Raw genomic sequence first — 22,348 nt, forward strand, 5'->3', positions numbered from 1 at the left:
CTGCAACATCCTCCAGCATGACCAGTTTGGCGGTGGGTCAGTCATGGTGTGGGGTGGCATTTCTTTGGGGGGCCGCACAGCCCTCCATGTGCTCACCAGAGGTGCCTGACTGCCATTAGGTACCGAGATGAGCTCCTCAGACCCCTTGTGAAACCATATGCTGGTGCGGTTGGCCCTGGGTTCCTCCTAATGCAAGACAATGCTTGACCTCATGTGGCTGGAGTGTGTCAGCAGTTCCTGCAAGAGGAAGGCATTGATGCTATAGACTGGCCTGCCCGTTCCCCAGACCTGAATCCAATTGAGCACATCTGGGACATCATGTCTCTCTCCATCCACCAACGCCACGTTGCACCACAGACTGTCAAGGAGTTGGCAGATGCTTTAGTCCAGGTCTGGGAGGAGATCCCTCAGGAGACCATCCGCCACTTCATCAGGAGCATACCCAGGCGTTGTAGGGAGGTCATACAGGCACGTGGAGGCCACACACACTACTGAGCCTCATTTTGACTTGTTTTAAGGACATTACATCAAAGTTGGATCAGCCTGTAGAGTGGTTTTCCTTTCATTTTGAGTGTGACTCCAAATCCAGACCTCCATGGGTTGATACATTTGATTTCCATTTATATTTTTTGTGTGATTTTGTTGTCAGCACATTCAGCTATGGAAAGAAAAAAGTATTAAATAAGAATATTTCATTCATTCAGATCTAGGATGTGTTATTTTAGTGTTCCCTTTATTTTTTTGAGCAGTGTATATCCTGATTGTCTCGTCACTTTAACCCCTGCCCACATGTACATGCTGTATTACCTCAATTACCTCAACTCCCTCGTACCCCTGCACATTGACTCGGTACTGGTACTCCTTGTAAACAGCCTCATCGTTGTTTTCATTGTGTTACTATTTCCTTTTTTATTGAGCAAAAATGTGTCTTACTTTTTAACTCTGCATTGTTGGGAATGGGCTGGTAAGTAAGCATTTCACTGTAAAGTCTACATCTGCTCTATTCACCGTATGTGATCAATAAAATTGGATTTTGATTTGATTTAAACATGGGTCATGCTGTAATATCAATATTTCCAGCACCCTGAGTCACCAGGCAATCCAGGAAATGGATTTGTGCCAAATACTAAGGTCCAACAGACAGAGGCTGGTGCATAATGCAGGAGGTACGGTAGGAACAATTTGGTGGTAAGAGAGGAGTAGAGACTGTTTACTGTATCAAGGGGATAGTAATGACATTGAAAACAATGGCATTGCTAATAGTAGCAGGCAGCAGTAGTGATGAATTAGCACCAACAGCAGTAGCGTTGTTGCAAACTGGAAGAGACTCCAAACTTTGGTATTCTGATCAGCTCCAGCCCTGGTGTAAACCTCAACACTACTGAAACAGCCAAGGTTAGTGTCAGTATGGATGTGCTTCATGGCTAAAACCATTGCAGCATGTCAAACCAAATACACACGATAACTAATATTTGCATTAAACATTAACACACTCCCATCCAGGGTTGCGTTCAGGAGGGAGCAACGTACTACAATGTAATGTAATGAATAAAGCTCACATGATCATGTTTTCTACATGTCAGAGGCATGTCTGTTCTACTCAATACATCTGAACATTCCACTATCTTGAGGCCAACTGAATGTGGTCATAGAGTAGAGGCACACAAACAGAACAAAAAAAAATCATAATTCTCTTTAAATGCATTGGTCCATTACGCTCCCTCTGTCTTCAAAGTGTCTGTTTATTTTCTGCACGCGTATGTATGTGTGCGTGTGTGTGTGTGTGTCATGCGTACCTGCAGCCACCAGGGCTGAGCGAGTGGAAGCCGGGTTGACAGGTGTCACACTTCTCCCCCGTCACACTGGGTCTGCACGTACACATCCCCTCTGCACCACACTGCAGACTCACAGAACCTAGGAGAGAAGAGGAGAGAGTATAAGTACAGAGGGGGAGGTCTACAATCAGTAGAGATAGAGCGTCCGTATGGTGTCTGGTGTGAGATTTGATCATGTGGGATCTTAACTGCCAGCGCCCACACCGTTGCTATTCCAAAGCCATTGTGCTTCCTTAGCAGTCCCTAAGTGGTAGATGTAGACTGCACACACCACACGACGAAACAGGATCATGAGCCTAGGGAGCCTGGCCACAAACCACATTATTACCATGATGATAATGATGATGAGTGTATGTGTGAGATATCATGCATTATTGACCTCCCGCACAACAAACTGCCATCATCCATATAGAGTGCCTTTTAGAAAATTCACACTCCTTGACTTTTTCCACATTTTGTTGTGTTACAACATGAATTTAAAATGGTTTAAATGGAGAGTACTTGTCAATGGCCTACACACAATACCCAATAATGTCGAAGTGGGCTTAAGGTTTGCGCAACATTGTAACCTAAACTCAGCAACAACAAAAAAACGTCCCTTTTTAAGGACCCTGTCTTTCAAAGATCATTCGTAAAAATCCAAATAATTTAACAGAGCTTCATTGTAAAGGGTTACTTCTTAGGGCTGAGATCCCGTTAACGGGATCGATATGACAGCAGCCAGTGAAGGTGCATGGCGCCAAATTCAAGCAACAGAAATCAGAAATAATTACAATTCCTCAAACATGCAAGTATATTATACCATTTTAAAGATAATCTAGTTGTTAATCCCACCACAGTGCCCGATTTCAAATAGGCTTTACAGCAAAAGCACCACAAACGATTATGTTAGGTCAGAGCCAAGTCACAGAAAAACACAGTCATTTTTCCAGCCATTTTTCTAGACAAAAATCAGAAATAGAGATAGAATTAATCACTAACCTTTGATGATCTTCATCAGATGACACTCATAGGACTTCATTTTACACAATACATGTATGTTTTGTTCGATAAAGTTCATATTTATATAAAAAAATATCAGTATACATTGGCGCGTTATGTTCAGTAGTTCCAAAAACATCTGGTGATTTTGCAGAGAGCCACATCAATTTACAGAAATACTCATTATAAATGTTGATGAAAATACAAGTGTTATACATGGAACTTTAGATACACTTCTCCTTAATGCAACCGTAAGCCATGTAATAATCTGAGTATGGCGCTCAAGAGACAAACAAGCTAAAAAGATATCTGACATGTTATGCAGTCAACAGAAGTCAGAAATAACATTATAAATATTAACTTACCTTTGATGATCTTCATCAGAATGCACTCCCAGGAATCCCACTTCCACAATAAATGTTTGTTTTGTTCGATAATGTCCATCTTTTATGTCATAATTCCTCCTTTTTGTTAGCGTGTTCAGCCCAGTAATCCAACATCATGATGCACAAGCAGACGAAAAGTCCAAAAGTTCCGTTACAGTCCATAGAAACATGCCAAACGAAGTATAGAATCATTCTTTAGGATGTTTTTAACATAAATCTTCAATAATGTTCCAACCAGAGAATTCCTTTGACTGTAGAAAAGCAATGGAACTCAAGCTACCTCTCACATGAACGAGCGTCACGTATTTGTGGCACTCTGCCAGACCACTGACTCAGAGAGCCTTTATGAGCCCCTCCTTTACAGTAGAAGCCTCAAACAAGTTCCTGAAGATGGTTTACATCTAGTGGAAGCCTTATGAAGTGCAACATGACCAATATCCCACTGTATCTTCAATAAGAAATGAGTTGAAAATCGACCAACCTCAGATTTCTCACTTCCTGGTTGGATTTTTTCTCAGGTTTTTGCCTGCCATAAGAGTTTTGTGATACTCACAGAAATCATTCAAACAGTTTTAGAAACTTCAGAGTGCTTTCTGTGTAAATACACTAATAATATGCATACAGTACCTTGCGAAAGTATTCGGCCCCCTTGAACTTTGCGACCTTTTGCCACATTTCAGGCTTCAAACATAAAGATATAAAACTGTATTTTTTTGTGAAGAATCAACAACAAGTGGGACATAATCATGAAGTGGAACGACATTTTTTGGATATTTCAAACTTTTTTAACAAATCAAAAACTGAAAAATTGGCCGTGCAAAATTATTCAGCCCCCTTAAGTTAATACTTTGTAGCGCCACCTTTTGCTGCGATTACAGCTGTAAGTCGCTTGGGGTATGTCTCTATCAGTTTTGCACATCGAGAGACTGAATTTTTTTCCCATTCCTCCTTGCAAAACAGCTCGAGCTCAGTGAGGTTGGATGGAGAGCATTTGTGAACAGCAGTTTTCAGTTCTTTCCACAGATTCTCGATTGGATTCAGGTCTGGACTTTGACTTGGCCATTCTAACACCTGGATATGTTTATTTTTGAACCATTCCATTGTAGATTTTGCTTTATGTTTTGGATCATTGTCTTGTTGGGAAGACAAATCTCCGTCCCAGTCTCAGGTCTTTTGCAGACTCCATCAGGTTTTTTTACAGAATGGTTCTGTATTTGGCTCCATCCATCTTCCCATCAATTTAACCATCTTCCCTGTCCCTGCTGAAGAAAAGCAGGCCCAAACCATGATTCTGCCACCACCATGTTTGACAGTGGGGATGGTGTGGTCAGGGTGATGAGCTGTGTTGCTTTTACGCCAAACATAACGTTTTGCATTGTTGCCAAAAAGTTCAATTTTGGTTTCATCTGACCAGAGCACCTTCTTCCACATGTTTGGTGTGTCTCCCAGGTGGCTTGTGGCAAACTTTAAACAACACTTTTTATGGATATCTTTAAGAAATGGCTTTCTTCTTGCCACTCTTCCATAAAGGCCAGATTTCTGCAAGATACGACTGATTGTTGTCCTATGGACAGAGTCTCCCACCTCAGCTGTAGATCTCTGCAGTTCATCCAGAGTGATCATGGGCCTCTTGACTGCATCTCTGATCAGTCTTCTCCTTGTATGAGCTGAAAGTTTAGAGGGACGGCCAGATCTTGGTAGATTTGCAGTGGTCTGATACTCCTTCCATTTCAATATTATCGCTTGCACAGTGCTCCTTGGGATGTTTAAAGCTTGGGAAATCTTTTTGTATCCAAATCCGGCTTTAAACTTCTTCACAACAGTATCTCGGACCTGCCTGGTGTGTTCCTTGTTCTTCATGATTCTCTCTGCGCTTTTAACGGACCTCTGAGACTATCACAGTGCAGGTGCATTTATACGGAGACTTGATTACACACAGGTGGATTGTATTTATCATCATTAGTCATTTAGGTCAACATTGGATCATTCAGAGATCCTTACTGAACTTCTGGAGAGAGTTTGCTGCACTGAAAGTAAAGGGGCTGAATAATTTTGCACGCCCAATTTTTCTGTTTTTGATTTGTTAAAAAAGTTTGAAATATCCAATAAATGTCGTTCCACTTCATGATTGTGTCCCACTTGTTGTTGATTCTTCACAAAAAAATACAGTTTTATATCTTTATGTTTGAAGCCTGAAATGTGGCAAAAGGTCGCAAAGTTCAAGGGGGCCGAATACTTTCGCAAGGCACTGTATATCAGCAACTGGGACGGATTAGCAGGCAGTTTTCTCTGGGCACCTTATTCATCCAAGCTACTCAATACTGCCCCCAGCCATAAGACACTGTTTCCCAATCAGTGAACCACAAACAATTAATGAACATGCACCGTTAAGACACTAACAGCTTACAAACGGTAGGCAATTAAGGTCAGAGTTATGAAAACTTAGGACACTAAAGAGGCCTTTCTACTGACTCTGAAAAACACCAAAGGAAAGATGCCCAGGTTCCCTGCTCATCTACATGAACGTGCTTTAAGCATGCTTCAAGGAGGCATGATGACTGCAGATGTGGCCAGGGCAATAAATTGCAATGTCTGTACTGAGACCCCTAAGACAGTGCTACAGGGAGACAGGACGGACAGCTGATCATCCTCGCAGTGGTACACCAAGTGGAACAACACCTGCACAGGATCGGTACATCCGAACATCACACCTGCAGGACAGGTACAGGATGGCAACAACAACTGCCTGAGTTACACCAGGAATGCACAATCCCTCCATCAGTGCTCAGGCTGTCCACAATAGACAAGGAGGCTGGACTGAGGGCTTGTAGGCCTGTTGTAAGGCAGGTCCTCCCCAGACATCACCGGCAACAACGTCGCCTATGGGCACAAACCCATCGTCGCTGAACCAGACAGGACCTGCAAAAAGTGCTCTTCACTGACAAGGTTTTGTCTCACCAGGTGTGACGGTCAGATTCACTTTTATGGTCAAAGGAATGAGCGTTACACTGAGGCCTGTACTCTGGAGCGGGATCGATTTGGACGTGGAGGGTCCGTCATGGTCTGGGGCGGTGTGTCACAGCATCATTGGACTGAGCTTGCTGTCATTGCAGGCAAACTCAACGCTGTGTGTTACAGGGAAGACATCCTCCTCCCTCATGTGGTACCCTTCCTGCAGGCTCATCCTGACATGACCCTCCAGCATGACAATGCCACCAGCCATACTGCTCGTTCTGTGCATGATTTCCTGCAAGACAGGAATGTCAGTGTTCTGCCATGGCCATCAAAGAGCCCGGATCTCAGTCCCATTGAGCACGTCTGGGACCTGAGGGCTAGGGCAATTCACCCCAGAATTGTCTGGGAACTTGCAGGTGCCTTGGTGGAAGAGTGGGGTAACATCTCACAGCAAGAACTGGCAAATCGGGTGCAGTCCATGAGGAGGAGATGCACTGCTACTTAATGCAGCTGGTGGCCACACCAGATACTGAGAGTTACTTTTGATTTTGACCACCCCCTTTGTTCAGGGACACATTATTCCAATTATGTTAGTCCCATGTCTGTGGAACTTGTTCAGTTTATGTCTCAATTGTTGAATCTTGTTATGTTCATACAAATATTTACACATGTTAAGTTTGTGAGAGTGAGAGGATGTTTCTTTTTCGCTGAGTTTATATTTGAGACCAACGCAAGGCTGTGTAAAAAGTGCGCCTGTGTCTCTCACAGAACAGGTATGAGAGTCACTTTCTGTGATCTCTCTACCGCTCTCTGCTCTGATAGACATGCGTGAGCTTGCAACTCTCTCCAGTGTTACAGTATAGAATCACAGCCACGCGAAGGATTCTGGAGGAGCTGCAGCACCCCTGATAAATTGAAATACATTTTCCAAGTTATAGAGTTACTGCTGTCTGTTCAGAAAGAACTAAATCATTCAGAATAGCCTGCTACACCATGAGAAAGCATATAACTTTGCTACAGAGGACCAACAGCTTCTTTAAAAAAAACGTTTGCCTAGCTGTGGAGTGTACCCCAATAACAAGGCATAGTCTACAGTCAGGGAACGTGCAGCAAATCTGTCAGTCAACAACAGCATGCAGACAAAACAGGCCTTCCGCAATACTTAAAATACAATCCCTGGAAAAAAAATGTTTGGAAAGCAAATGGCTCCTGCTGAAAAGAAAAGACTCTAATCTGAGAGGCTTTTGGAAAGAGCGCATCGGTCATCACCAGTGAGTGAGCTGCATGTCATTGGGTGAGTCAGTGAAACTGGAAAGCATTTTTAGCACTATAATTTCCTCCTCATATTGTAGCCTACATTATGTGTCTCCACACATCTAGGCTTTTGATGGATTCATGACAAGGTTGTTTTTATTGCTCTCAGATTCTCAGTTTGTCAGTGTCAAAGTGGACTTCCATTTCCATCATTTGTGCATTATTATGGTGCTTTCATGACAACTGGAAACACAGAGTAAATCGAGGTTGAATCATGACGTCATTAAATGCTCTCAATATTTGTCTATTCATTTTTTTAAATTTAAAGTTGTTTTGAGGTTTTAAGTAATTGAAATTTGGAGCTATTGTAATTTCAAAATATTGTCCCATGTACATTGTGTAATTTACGGATGGTCCCTAACTAGCCCCACCGGGGTATCCAAAGTCAAAGCAAATTTTCCACACCCACTTGTTGGACATTACTATCGTGTCGCATGCAGCTACTCTCCAAATTGATGATTACTTGGGTGCTGCCAGCTGTGGGCATGTGGGCAAGATTGAAATAATCCCAACCCAAGGAAAACAGTTACTTAACCTAGATTCCTAAATCTCGCAAATCTCAGTTTTGGAAGGTACTGACTTTCTGACTAAATTTATCCTATTTACACTACGTAATATATTTTGGGGTAACACTTTACATTATGTTGCACCTATTACCATGTAACTAACACAGTAATAACTTTGTTAACAACATAGTAGTTACACACATTTTACTATGTAATTACATGCTAATAGGGTTGTTGCAGAATCAGTTATTGCACAATTCAAACAAGGAATGTATTATTCCACATGTGTAACTACTGATGTTATTGCACATTTTCTTGTTCCGCAATGTAACTAATGTTCTGTATTTACACATTTGAAAGTCACCTGTGAATTACCATGCCAATAACAAAATATGACCCTTTTACATATAACTAAAAGTTGCAGAATCCACAAGTAATACCAGGGTTGATGAAAAGGCTAGGACTTGGTAACAAAACATGTAACAAGGCATCTCCTACCATTAAGTATCTGTCATTATGTTATGACCTGGCTCAAAGGCTATAAAGAATCAAGTGTAATTTAAGAACAACATAGTTATATAGGATTTACTTGTGATGATCATGTACCTACACAGAAGCAAGCAACTTCAAATCAAATCAAATCAAATGTTATTTGTCACATACACATGGTTATCAGATGTTAATGCGAGTGTAGCGAAATGCTTGTGCTTCTTGTTCTGACAATGCAGTAGTAACCAACGAGTAATCGAACCTAACATTTCCACAACTGCTACCTTATACACACAAGTGCAAAGGGATATAGAATATGTACATAAAGATATATGAATGAGTGATGGTACAGAACGGCATAGGCAAGATGCAGTAGATGGTATTGAGTACAGTATATACATATGAGATGAGTAATGTAGGGTATGTAAACATAAAAGTGGCATAGTTTAAAGTGGCTAGTGATACATGTATTACATAAAGATGGCAAGATGCAGTAGATGGTATAGAGTACAGTGTATACATATGAGATGAGTAATGTAGGGTATGTAAACATTATATTAAGTGGCATTGTTTAAAGTGGCTGGTGATACATTTTTTTTTACATCAATTTCCATTATTAAAGTGGCTGGAGTTGAGTCAGTATGTTGGCAGCAGCCACTCAATGTTAGCGGTGGCTGTTTAACAGTCTCATGGCCTTGAGATAGAAGCTGTTTTTCAGTCTCTCGGTCCCTGCTTTGATGCACCTGTACTGACCTCGCCTTCTGGATGATAGCGGGGTGAACAGGCAGTGGCTCGGGTGGTTGTTGTCCTTAATGATCTTTATGGCCTTCCTGTGACATCGGGTGGTGTAGGTGTCCTGGAGGGCAGGTAGTTTGCCCCCGGTGATGCGTTGGGCAGACCTCACTACCCTCTGGAGAGCCTTGCGGTTGTGGGCGGAACAGTTGCTGTACCAGGCGGTGATACAGCCCGACAGGATGCGCTCGATTGTGCATCTGTAAAAGTTTGTGAGTGCTTTTGGTGACAAGCCGCATTTCTTCAGCCTCCTGAGGTTGAAGAGGCGCTGCTGCGCCTTCTTCACAACGCTGTCTGTGTGGGTGGACCAATTCAGTTTGTCCTTGATGTGTACGCAGAGGAACTTAAAACTTACTACCCTCTCCACTACTGTCCCTTCGATGTGGATAGAGGGGTGCTCCCTCTGCTGTTTCCACGATCATCTCCTTTGTTTTGTTGACGTTGAGTGTGAGGTTATTTTCCTGACACCATATACCTCCTCCCTGTAGGCCATCTCGTCATTGTTGGTAACCAAGCCTACCACTGTAATGTCGTCCGCAAACTTGATGATTGAGTTGAGTACTTAATGTATCTTGAAACCCAGTAGGGTATAACTTTAATCATTGCTTTGTAGTTACAATGTAACAACCTTTGCAGACAATCGGCTATCCAGGATAAATTAATAGACAGGAGAACATTAGGATTAACCGTTATAGTTACATTGTTCTTACAATATAAAAATCTTTAATAATATCAAGAAGCATGAGCATTACTCAATACACAATGACAGACATCATCAGCAATGGAATGATTATATGGACAGTTGGCCTACGTAGAAAAAAAAACAAGTAGACAGACATAAGCAACCATATGGCGTCAGCAAAGTCGACCGGAAATAACTACCATTAACAAAAATATAAACACAACATGTAAAGTGTTGGTCCCATGTTTCATGAGCTGAAATAAAAGATCCCAGAAAAGTTCCGCAAACAGATAGCTAATTTCTCAAAAATGTTGTGCAGAAATGTGTTTTACATCCCTGAGCATTTCTCATTTGCCAAGAAAATCCATCCACCTGACAGGTGTGGCAAATCAAGAAGATGATTCAACATGGTCATTACACAAGTGCACCTTGTGGTGGGGGAAATAAAAAGCATCTCTAAAATGTGAAGTTTTGTCACCCAACATAATGCCACAGAGCTCTCAAGTATTGAGGGAGTGTACAAATGGCATGCTGACTGCAGGAATGTCCACCAGACCTGTTGCCAGAGAATTGAATCCTCGTTTCTCTATCATAAGCTGCCTCCAATGTCGTTTTAGATTTTTTTGGCAGTACGTCTTCACAACCGCAGACCACCTGTGGGATCGTATGAGACCAGCCACTGGACAGCTGATGAAACTGTGGATTTGCACAATAAAATATTTTTTGCACAAACTGTCAAAAGCAGTCTCAGGGAACCTCATCTTCATGCTCGTCATCCTCACCAGGTTCTTGACCTTCGATTGCCAATGGCATGCTGGAGAAGTGTGCTCTTCATGGATGAATACCAGTTTCAACTGTACCAGGCAGATGGCAGACAGCGTTTGGGCGAGTGGTTTGCTGATGTCACCGTTGTGACCAGAGTGCCCCATGGTGGCAGTGGGGTTATGGTATGGGCAGGCATAAGCTACGGACAATGAACACCACTGCATTTTATTGATGGCAATTTGAATACACAGAGATACCGTGAGATCCTGAGGCCCATTGTCGTGCCATTCGGCAGCTGCCATTATCTCATGTTTCAGCATGAAAACGCACAGCCCCATGTTTCAAGGATCTGTACACAATTCCTGGAAGCTGAAAATGTTCCAGTTCTCCAATGCCCTGCATTCTCACAAGACACGTTCCCCATTGAGCATGTTTGGGATGCTCTGGATGGACATGTCCAAAAGCGTGTTCCAGTTCCTGCCAATATCCAGGCATTGAAGAGGTGTGGGACAACATTCCACAGGCCACAATCAACAGCCGGATCAACTCTATGTGAAGGAGATGTGTCGCGCTTTATAAGGCAAATGGAGGTCAAACCAGATACCGACTGGTTTTCTGATACACACTATCTTTTTTGAAAGGTATCTGAGACCAACAGATGCACATCTGTATTCCTTGTCAGGTGAAATTCGTAGATTAAGGCCGAATGAATTTAACTCGAGAAAATCTTTGACAATGTTGTATGTTGCATTTATATTATTGTTCAGTCTAAAATTAAATACATTTGCCAAAATTATCTATATAATTACTCATTCTTATACAGAAATAAATAATATAATTCAAAATACTACAGCAGAGAGCATAATTTAGCCACAGTGGATCATTAGCTTTCAAAACAAATTAGCTGTGGATTGTGTATTTGCGAAGCGTGCGAGGCAAATAGCCTACCAAATACATTACATGACCAAATTAATGTGGACACCTGCTCGTCAAACATCTCATTCCAAAATCATGGGCATTATTAAGAAGTTGGTCTCCCCCTTTGCTACTGTAACAGCCTCCACTCTTCTTGGACTTGCTTCCATTCAAGAGCATTAGTGAGGTAGGGCACTGATGTTGGACGTTTAAGGATGGCTTGCAGTCAGCGTTCCAAATCATCCCAAAGGTGTTCGATGGGGTTAAGGTCAGGTCTGTGCAGGCCAAGTTCCTCCACACCGATCTCAACAAACCATTTCTGTATGGACCTCGCTTTGTTAACGGGGGCATTGTCATGTTGAAACAGGAAAGGGTCTTCTTCAAACTTTTGCCACAAAGAATCGTATAGAATGTAATTGCATACTGTAGCATTAAGATTACCCTTCAGTAGGGCCTCCCAAGTGGCGCAACGGTCTAAGGACGTGTTCAATCCCAGGCTGTGACGCATCCAGCGTTGTTCGGGTTTGGGGAGGGTTTGACCGGCCAGGATACCCCTGTCCCATCGCGCTTTAGCGACTCCTTGTGGTGGGCTGGGTGTGTGCATGCTGACTCTGGTCGCCGGTTGTAAGGTGTTGCTTCTGACACATTGGTGCTGTTGGCTTGCAGAAATGGGACAAGACTGTAAACGCCAATCTGAAGTCACGAAAAAGGGGTAAAAAGTGCAAAAGCAAAGAAAGAATATGAACCTTCACCGGACCTAAGGGACCAAGCCCGAAGCATGAATTTGGACTGCCAGACTGTGAAACGTGATTCATCACTCCAGAGAACACGTTTCCAGAGTCCAAAGGTGACAAGCTTTATACCACTCCAGCCGACGCCTGGCATTGTACATGGTGATCTTAGGCTTGCGTGCGGCTGCTCGGCCATGGAAACCCATTTCATGACTCTCCCAACGAACAGTAGTTGTGTTGACGTTGCTTCCAGAGGCAGTTTGGAACTTGGTAGTGAGTGTTGCAACCGAGGAAAGACGTTTTTTTACATGCTACGCGCTTCAGCACTCGGCGGTCCTGTTCTGTGAGTTTGTGTGGCCTTCCAATTTGCTCCTAGATGTTCCAATTACATTTGACCTGGGCAGCTTTAGCAGAGCAGAAATGTGACGAACTGATTTGAAAGTCACTGATCTCTTCAGTAAGGCCATTCTACTGCTTCTCTATGGATATTGCATGGCTGTGTGCTTGATTTTATATACCTGTCAGCAACAGGGGTGGCTGAAATAGCCAAATCCAAATATTTGAAGGTGGGTCCACATACATTTGTATATACACTGCACCCGGAAAGTATTCAGACCCCTTGACTTTTTGCACATTTTGTTACAGCCTTATTCTAAAATTGATGAAATGTTATTTTCCACTCATCAATCACAATATCCGATAATGACAAAACAAAAACAGGTTTTTAGACATTTTTGCACATAAGACAACTTTAATATTACATTTACGTAAATATTAAGACCCTTTACTCATTACTTTGTTGAAGCACCTTAGGCAGCGACGACAGCCTTGAGTCTTCTTGGGTATGATGCTACAAGCTTGGCACACCTGTAATTGTCTCCCATTCTTCTCCACTGATCCTCTCACGCTCTGTCAGGTTGGATGGGAAGTGTCACTGCATAGCTATTTTCAGATCTCTCCATGATTGTTCAATTGGGTTCAAGTCCGGGCTCTGGCTGGGCCACTCAAGGACATTCAGAGACTTGTCCCGAAGCTACTCCTGCATTGTCTTTGCTGTGTGCTTAGGATTGTTTTCCTGTTGGGATGTGAACCTTTGCCCTAGTCTGAGGTCCTGAGCGCTCTGGAGCAGGTTTTCATCAAGGATCCCTTGATCCTGACTACCTCAGCTTGGTTTTTGCTCTGACATGCCCTGTCAACTGTGAGACTTGATGTAGACAGGTGTCTGCCTTTCCAAATCATGGACTCCAATCAAGTTGCAGAAACATCTCAAGGATGATCAAAGGAAACAGGATTCACCTGAGCTAAATTTTGAGTCTCATAGGAAATGGTCTAAATGCTTATGTTAATAAGGTATTTCAGTTTTTTATTTTTAATACATTTGCAGAAATTTATAAAAACCTGTTTTTGCTTTGTCATTATGGGGTATTGTGTGTATACTGATGAGGAAAACAATTAATTTAATCCATTGTAGAATAAGGCTGTAACGTAACAAAATGTGGAAAAACGGAAGAATACTCTGAATACTTTTAAGTCTGAATACTTTTACGAATGCACTGTATAGTGTAGCTGATTTTGAGTTGCGGTCACGGAAAAGCAGTTAAATAGACCAAGGCATATCGCAATAATTCAAAATACCATCATAGTAAAAACATAGTTTAGAAAGCAAGTTACTTCCGGCGCCGACAGAGATGGCCGCCTCGCTTCGCGTTCCTAGGAAACTATGCAGTTTTTTTTTTTTTTACGTGTTATTTCTTACATTAGTACCCCAGGTCATCTTAGGTTTCATTACATACAGTCGAGAAGAACTACTGAATATAAGATCAGCGTCAACTCACCATCAGTACGACCAAGAATATGACTTTTGCGAAGCGGATCCTGTGTTCTGCCCTTCACCCAGGACAACGGAATGGATCCCAGCTGGCGACCCAAAAAAACGACTCCGTAAAAGAGGGAAATGAGGCGGTCTTCTGGTCAGACTCCGGAGACGGGCACATCATGCACCACTCCCTAGCATTCTTCTCGCCAATGTCCAGTCTCTTGACAACAAGGTTGATGAAATCCGAGCAAGGGTAGCATTCCAGAGGGACATCAGAGACTGTAACGTTCTTTGCTTCACGGAAACATGGCTCACTGGAGAGACGCTATCGGAGTCGGTGCAGCCAGCGGGTTTCTCCACGCATCGCGCCGACAGAAACAAACATCTTTCTGGTAAGAAGAGGGGCGGGGGCGTATGCCTTATGGCTAACGAGACGTGGTGTGATCACAGAAACATACAGGAACTCAAATCCTTCTGTTCACCTGATTTAGAATTCCTCACAATCAAATGTCGACCGCATTATCTACCAAGAGAATTTTCTTCGATTATAATCACAGCCGTATATATTCCCCCCCAAGCAGACACATCGATGGCTCTGAACAAACTTTATTTGTCTCTTTGCAAACTGGAATCCATACATCCTGAGGCTGCATTCATTGTAGCTGGGGATTTTAACAAGGCTAATCTGAAAACAAGACTCCCTAAATTGTATCAGCATATCGATTGCGCAACCAGGGCTGGCAAAACCTTGGATCATTGTTATTCTAACTTCCGCGACGCATATAAGGCCCTGCCCCGCCCTCCTTTCGGAAAAGCTGACCACGACTCCATTTTGCTGATCCCTGCCTACAGACAGAAACTAAAACAAGAAGCTCCCACGCTGAGGTCTGTCCAATGCTGGTCCGACCAAGCTTATTCCACACTCCAAGACTGCTTCCATCATGTGGACTGGGATATGTTTCGTATTGCGTCAGACAACAACATTGACGAATACGCTGATTCTGTGTGCGAGTTCATTAGAACGTGCGTTGAAGATGTCGTTCCCATAGCAACGATTAAAACATTCCCAAACCAGAAACCGTGGATTGATGGTAGCATTCGCGTAAAACTGAATGCGCAAACCACTGCTTTTAATCAGGGCAAGGTGACTGGAAACATGACTGAATACAAACAGTGCAGCTATTCCCTCCGCAAGGCTATCAAACAAGCTATGCGTCAGTATAGAGACAAAGTAGAATCTCAATTCAACGGCTCAGACACAAGAGGTATGTGGCAGGGTCTACAGTCAATCACAGACTACAAAAAGAAAACCAGCCCAGTCACGGACCAGGATGTCTTGCTCCCAGGCAGACTAAATAACTTTTTTGCCCGCTTTGAGGACAATACAGTGCCACTGACACGGCCTGCAACGAAAACATGCAGACTCTCCTTCACTGCAGCCAAGGTGAGTAAAACATTTAAACATGTTAACCCTCGCAAGGCTGCAGGCCCAGACGGCATCCCCAGCCGCGCCCTCAGAGCATGCGCAGACCGGCTGGCTGGTGTGTTTACGGACATATTCAATCAATCCCTATACCAGTCTGCTGTTCCCACATGCTTCAAGAGGGCCACAATTTTCCTGTTCCCAAGAAAGCTAAGGTAACTGAGCTAAACGACTACCGCCCCGTAGCACTCACTTCCGTCATCATGAAGTGCTTTGAGAGACTAGTCAAGGACCATATCACCTCCACCCTACCTGACATCCTAGACCCACTCCAATTTGCTTACCGCCCAAATAGGTCCACAGACGATGCAATCTCAACCACACTGCACACTGCCCTAACCCATCTGGACAAGAGGAATACCTATGTGAGAATGATGTTCATCGACTACAGCTCGGCATTTAACACCATAGTACCCTCCAAGCTCGTCATCAAGCTCGAGACCCTGGGTCTCGACCCCGCCCTGTGCAACTGGGTACTGGACTTCCTGACGGGCCGCCCCCAGGTGGTGAGGGTAGGCACCAACATCTCCACCCCGCTGATCCTCAACACTGGGGCCCCACAAGGGTGCGTTTTGAGCCCTCTCCTGTACTCCCTGTTCACCCACGACTGCGTGGCCATGCACGCCTCCAACTCAATCATCAAGTTTGCGGACGACACAACAGTGGTAGGCTTGATTACCAACAACGACGAGACGGCCTACAGGGAGGAGGTGAGGGCCCTCGGAGTGTGGTGTCAGGAAAATAACCTCACACTGAACGTCAACAAAACTAAGGAGATGATTGTGGACTTCAGGAAACAGCAGAGGGAACACCCCCCTATCCACATCGATGGAACAGTAGTGGAGAGGGTAGTAAGTTTTAAGTTCCTCGGTGTACACATCACAGACAAACTGAATCATGAAGGTGCAGCAGCGCATTGGTCCACCCACACAGAGAGCATCGTGAAGAAGGTGCAGCAGCGCCTCTTCAACCTCAGGAGGCTGAAGAAATTTGTCTTGTCACCAAAAGCACTCACAAACTTCTACAGATGCACAATCGAGAGCATCCTGGCAGGCTGTATCACCGCCTGGTACGGCAACTGCTCCGCCCACAACCGTAAGGCTCTCCAGAGGGTAGTGAGGTCTGCACAAGGCCATCAGACTGGTAAACAGCAACCACTAACATTGAGTGGCTGCTGCCAACACACTGACTCAACTCCAGCCACTTTAATAATGGGAATTGATGGGAAAGGATGTAAAATATATCACTAGCCACTTTAAACAATGCTTCCTAATATAATGTTTACATCCCTACATTATTCATCTCATGTGTATACATATATACTGTATTCTATATCATCTACTGCATCCTTATGTAATACATGTATCACTAGCCACTTTAACTATGTCACTTTGTTTACATACTCATCTCATATGTATATACTGTACTCGATACCATCTACTGTATCTTACCTATGCTGCTCTGTACCATCACTCATTCATATATCTTTATGTACATATTCTTTATCCCCTTACACTTGTGTGTATAAGACAGTAGTTTTGGAATTGTTAGTTAGATTACTTGTTGGTTATTACTGCATTTTCGGAACTAGAAGCACAAGCATTTCGCTACACTCGCATTAACATCTGTTAACCATGTGTATGTGACAAATAAAATTAGATTTGATTTGATTTGAAGTGGCTATTGCTGAAAAGAGACGAGAAAGAAAATGTCTCTGGTAGACCTGGGATAACTAGTTTTAAATTTGTGGAAAGCCAGATTGTAATTTTTCAAAAATACAGTTGGCACTTAAGAATCATTTTGCTGTTTGAAAACCAATGTCTCCAGAATTTTGTTTAAGAATGGACGTTGGAGATAGGTGTAACGGCTTTCTTCTGTTGAAGGAGGAGCGGACCAAAATGCAGCGTGGTACTTTTGAGACATATTTATTGAAGAACGAAAAAACACGAACAATACAAAAACAACAAACGGAAACGTGAAAACCTAAACAGTCCTATCTGGTGAAGACACAGAGACAGGAACAATCACCCACAAAAACACTCAAAGAATATGGCAACCTAAATATGGTTCCCAATCAGAGACAACGATAATCACCCGACTCTGATTGAGAACCGCCTCAGGCAGCATAGACTATTCTATACACCCCACACAACCCCAAGACAAAACACACCACAAATAAACCCATGTCACACCCTGGCCTGACCCAATAAATGAAGATAAACATAATAAATATAGACCAGGGCGTGACAATAGGCCAAAAATTAAAAATGGGTTTCTCCATAGCAGTTTTTAGTGCAGTGGGGAAAGTTACTGTGAACAGGGAGTTATTAACAATAGCTTGCACTTCTTCAGATATGCAATTAAAAACTGTTTTGAAGAAGGTGGTGGGGATAGGATCGAGAGGGCAGGTAGAAGGTTTAAGTTGAGCTATCACTTTCCTGAGCATGTCTGTGTCAACCAGGGGAAAAAAATCCATAGTAATTTAGCTAACTCTTCTAGTTTTTGGTTCATCAAATATTTGGTAGCCATCAAATAAATATTTTGGTTTGTTTTCAAATAACTTGCACATATTCATATACCTTCAAATGTTATATTTTTTTCTGAGAGATAATCAAAATACTTTCAAATATTATGTAATTGAGATGTAATTGAATATCAAAGGAAATAGTTGCCAATAGTTGCCTTTAGTTGATTCTCTACATTCAACTACCTCAAATATTTGAAAAATTGGTATTTTCAAAGAAACTACAAAATACTATTATTTTCTGCCCAGGTCTGGTCTCTAGTTATCAAAATGTTCAAATAAAACAAAATTAAATTTCATTGGTCACATATAAACAGTTAGCAGATGTTAATGCAAGTGTTGGGAAATGTTCAACTCCCAATTGAGTGAACAGAATCTTACGGGCACCAGCGGAGAGCATCGGCCATATCCCCGATAAGTACATGCATATTTACCGTCTCTATCATTGGATCAGTATCACTGGAAAGTTTTTTGGAGAACCATTTCCAATCATTTCCTCCTCCAATTTGTGTCTCCCCTTTTCGTAGGCCTAGATTAGATGGTTGCATCCAAGCCAAGGTTGTTTATATTGACCTGTTTGTCAGTGTCAGCAGAGTAGGCTACTGATTTGTGTCGTATTACAAAGATGTTGCTCATGTGTCCAGTCATATAAAGTGTAGTAGAATTGTATGAAATGTGTTTATAAAAGGCAAACATTTTCCTGTGCAAAGAAAGGACAAGAAAAGTTTCTAATTAGGCGTCCTCTATTTCACTACGTACTCAGGCAACAGTCTGTTTCGCTAACAGTGATTGAGTTATATTATCAGCCTAAATTATGACTATGCAATCTTCTCATCACATTAGGAATAGTAAAAATTGCTTCCCCAAACTTGAAACTCACGTGCCGCCTATGGATGTCGAAACTTCAAGTTGGCCTTGTGACTTGATAATGTTTATTATGCATCTATTTCACGTTGCACTGTATGTGCCCCTCCACAAGTAAATCAGTCAGTCTATGATGAGGTTGAGCAGTAGTTGACATTATATGTGCTGTTCCACATACCATTAAACCCAATATTGCATTATTGTTCGCTTTTGCTGTTCTCCAAATAGCATTTTAAATAGTTTTAAATAGTGTAGAAATGCAATATTCCCCATATTTCTATACCCTATAGGTTTAGCTGAACTGCCACTGGCTAGCTAGCTAGCTAAGTATATTAGTGAATAATGGGGAAATGCTAGCTTGCTTTACCACCGCTCTGCATTAGTACATATGACTAACTAAAATAGTTATAGCTTTGAGTCTAAAATGGGGAATTGAATTTGAATGGTGTGAATATGAATAAAAAAAGATCCTGTATCCTTATTTCTCCTGGTTAGCCAATTTTCTGCAAAGGTTGTTACCTTTTAACTACAAAGTAATTCAAATGTCACGTCACTTTAAATTAAGTCGCTTGCTCCTGTAAGCACATCGTAAATTCATGTGTATCCCTTTGTAGCAACATTGTAATGACAGAGTTGGTTTTTAAATATTGTTACATTGTAAGTAAAATGTAACTGAAAGGGTTAAACCTAATGTTCTCCCGTCTTCTAATTTCTCCTGGTTAGACTATTGTCTGCAAAGGTTGTTACATTGTAACTAGAAAGGTTGATAACGTGTAACTACATAGTAATTATAAAGGTTATACCCAACTGGGTTTCAAGATACATTACGTTGCTTTATAATTACAAATATGTCCTATGTAACCACAATGTTCTAACATAGAAATAAGAGAAATAAACTAAATAAGAATTGCTGGCAGTTATTGAAAGCATGTGCCTTGTTACAATTGATGTTGCCAGGTCCGAGCCTATTTATCAACCCTGGTATTACATGTGGATTCAATGGTAGTGGTAGCTATTGACATGGCAATTCACGGATGACTTACAAATGTGTAATTACAAAACATGAGTTGCATAGTGGAACAATAGAATGTGTAATAACATCAGTAGTGACACATGTGGAATAACCTTCAGCAAGTGAATGTGTAAAGTGTTTAATAACAGATTCCGCACCATGCTATTACATAGCAACAACCTATGTAAGTAATGTGTTGTTAACACAGTTATTATGGTTTTAGTTACATAGTAATAAAGGCAACTTAATGTAAAGTGTTACCAATTTTTACACTAGAATGAAGCATTTCTGACTCATATCGATGACACATAGGCCGTTTTCAACCACAGCAGTAGTTTTTGAGGGGTACAGTTGCACATTAAAGATCAATAACAAGTTACAGTGAACTGATTGAATAAGAATTAAGGAATGACAATGAACGAAACATTGATTGAGTGAATTCATTTACATGAAACAGTCTAAAATAGATGGTTTACCTATGGTGTTACAGTCGCAGGGGCGGCAGAGGTCCTGTGGTGACCGTCGGTAGTGGTTCTCTTTGCAGCGTTCACAGTGCGGTCCGTCAGTGTGGTCCCTACAGTCCACACAGCGCCCCCCACTCCCTGTGCTACGGTACTGCTCCGCATCGAACACACATGCATCCGCTTGCCCACTGCAGTTACACTCTGAGGAGAGAAAAGGGAGGAGGTAGAGAGAGGGTCGGGGGGGATTAAAAAGAGTGGGGGAATAGGGCGAAGGAAAGGGGAGAGGGAAAGAGTGGGGGAGAAGGAAAGGGGAGAGGGAAAGAGGGAGGGAGAGGGAGGAAATTAGGCAAGGTAAAGAGCGGGAGGGAGAGAGAGACCGAGAGTGAGATGTGGGGGCAGAAGAGAGGGATAGGGTAATAGCAATGAGCAAGAGAGAGATGGGGAAGAGAAAAGTGGTAGAATGAGGTGGGGGAGGAAAAGCGAGAGAGAAAGGGTGGGGGTTATGTTTATGAGAGATAATGTGTGTGGGATTGTATCATAATTTACAGGCTGGTTACTAATGTCAATTCACACGGTCAAAATGAGCAGCCAATCCTATAGTCAGGGGGCACCGTGATAACTTTAATACACGTTTGTACAAGAAACAATTACTCAGGCGATAACCTGCTATCACAGGGCTCTGTTAGAGTACGCTGCATGCATTTCCTGTCCACCGAAGTATTCTGCTGTCTGCCTATCTGACTACCCGAGGGGGGATTGTAGGAAATTTCCCATTCTATTACACATCAAACTCTCTGTTGAGTTTGCAATAACCATATGATTTTTCCTCCCTGATGCCGGAAGACAGGAAAGACTCCATTCTATTTTGTATTTTGCTCCGCAGTGTAGGAAAAGAGTGTATTTGCAGTTAGAGTATATTTCATTGTTAGAGAGTAGGCATATTCACTAGAATATCAAGATCATCAAGGACATCCACACCTTAGCATGTGTCATTCTCAAGTTACAGGATTCGGGCCTAAGTGCATACAGGAGGGCATGCAGCAAGATATGAAAGTCTGATTTGTAAATCACTCTGGATAAGAGAGTCTGCTAATGACTCAAATGTGAACATATAAGATATAATACAACCTGATTTGACATTTTGCAGGATGAAATCTCTTGAGATGCACCATCTCATTTTCAAGATCACTTTGTTTACCTGTGTAGATTGTTGTTTACTGTTGAAGTACCAGACGTGATAATGTGAGATTTAAAAAGCCTTATTATTTGACCATGCTGGTCATTTATGAACATTTGAACATCTTGGCCATGTTCTGTTATAATCTCCACCCGGCACAGCCAGAAGAGGACTGGCCACCCCTCATAGCCTGGTTCCTATCTAGGTTTCTTCCAAGGTTTTGGCCTTTCTAGGACGTTTTTCCTAGCCACCGTGCTTCTACACCTGCATTGCTTGCTGTTTGGGGTTTTAGGCTGGGTTTCTGTACAGCACTTTGAGATATCAGCTGATGTACGAAGGTGCTATATATATCAATTTGATTTCATTTCATTTTAAGATGAACATGAGTGATAACACGTGTGACTGCAAACAGATTGAGACTGCCTGAGTCATTACACATGTATTCAATGCAGGAAGCTCAGGTGCACTGATTAACACCGCATCCTAACTAGGAACTGGTTAGTGTGCTAACTATGACACTTAGGTCTGCTAAGTAACTTCTTAAGAAGCAGAAGGATGTTGTAACAAACGTGTGTGTGTGTGCGTGTGTGTGTGTGTGTGTGTGTGTGTGTGTGTGTGTGTGTGTGTGTGTGTGTGTGTGTGTGTGTGTGTGTGTGT

The 22,348-nt window shown here is 42.3% G+C and overlaps 1 protein-coding gene across 1 annotated transcript in view; it reads right to left on the bottom strand.

Annotated features, from left to right (window-relative positions):
- LOC135544568 (laminin subunit gamma-3-like) overlaps positions 1–22,348 on the bottom strand; it is a 269,997-nt gene that overhangs the window by 138,051 nt on the left and 109,598 nt on the right. The window contains exons 5-6 of the mRNA XM_064972283.1: positions 20,527–20,715; positions 1,797–1,914 (exon numbers count right to left, since the gene is read on the bottom strand). Coding sequence (XP_064828355.1) covers positions 1,797–1,914; positions 20,527–20,715 — 307 coding nt within the window. The remainder of the gene's footprint in view (positions 1–1,796; positions 1,915–20,526; positions 20,716–22,348) is intronic.

This window comes from Oncorhynchus masou, chromosome 8 (assembly GCF_036934945.1).
Source record: "Oncorhynchus masou masou isolate Uvic2021 chromosome 8, UVic_Omas_1.1, whole genome shotgun sequence".
In the NCBI taxonomy this organism is placed as follows: domain Eukaryota; kingdom Metazoa; phylum Chordata; class Actinopteri; order Salmoniformes; family Salmonidae; genus Oncorhynchus; species Oncorhynchus masou.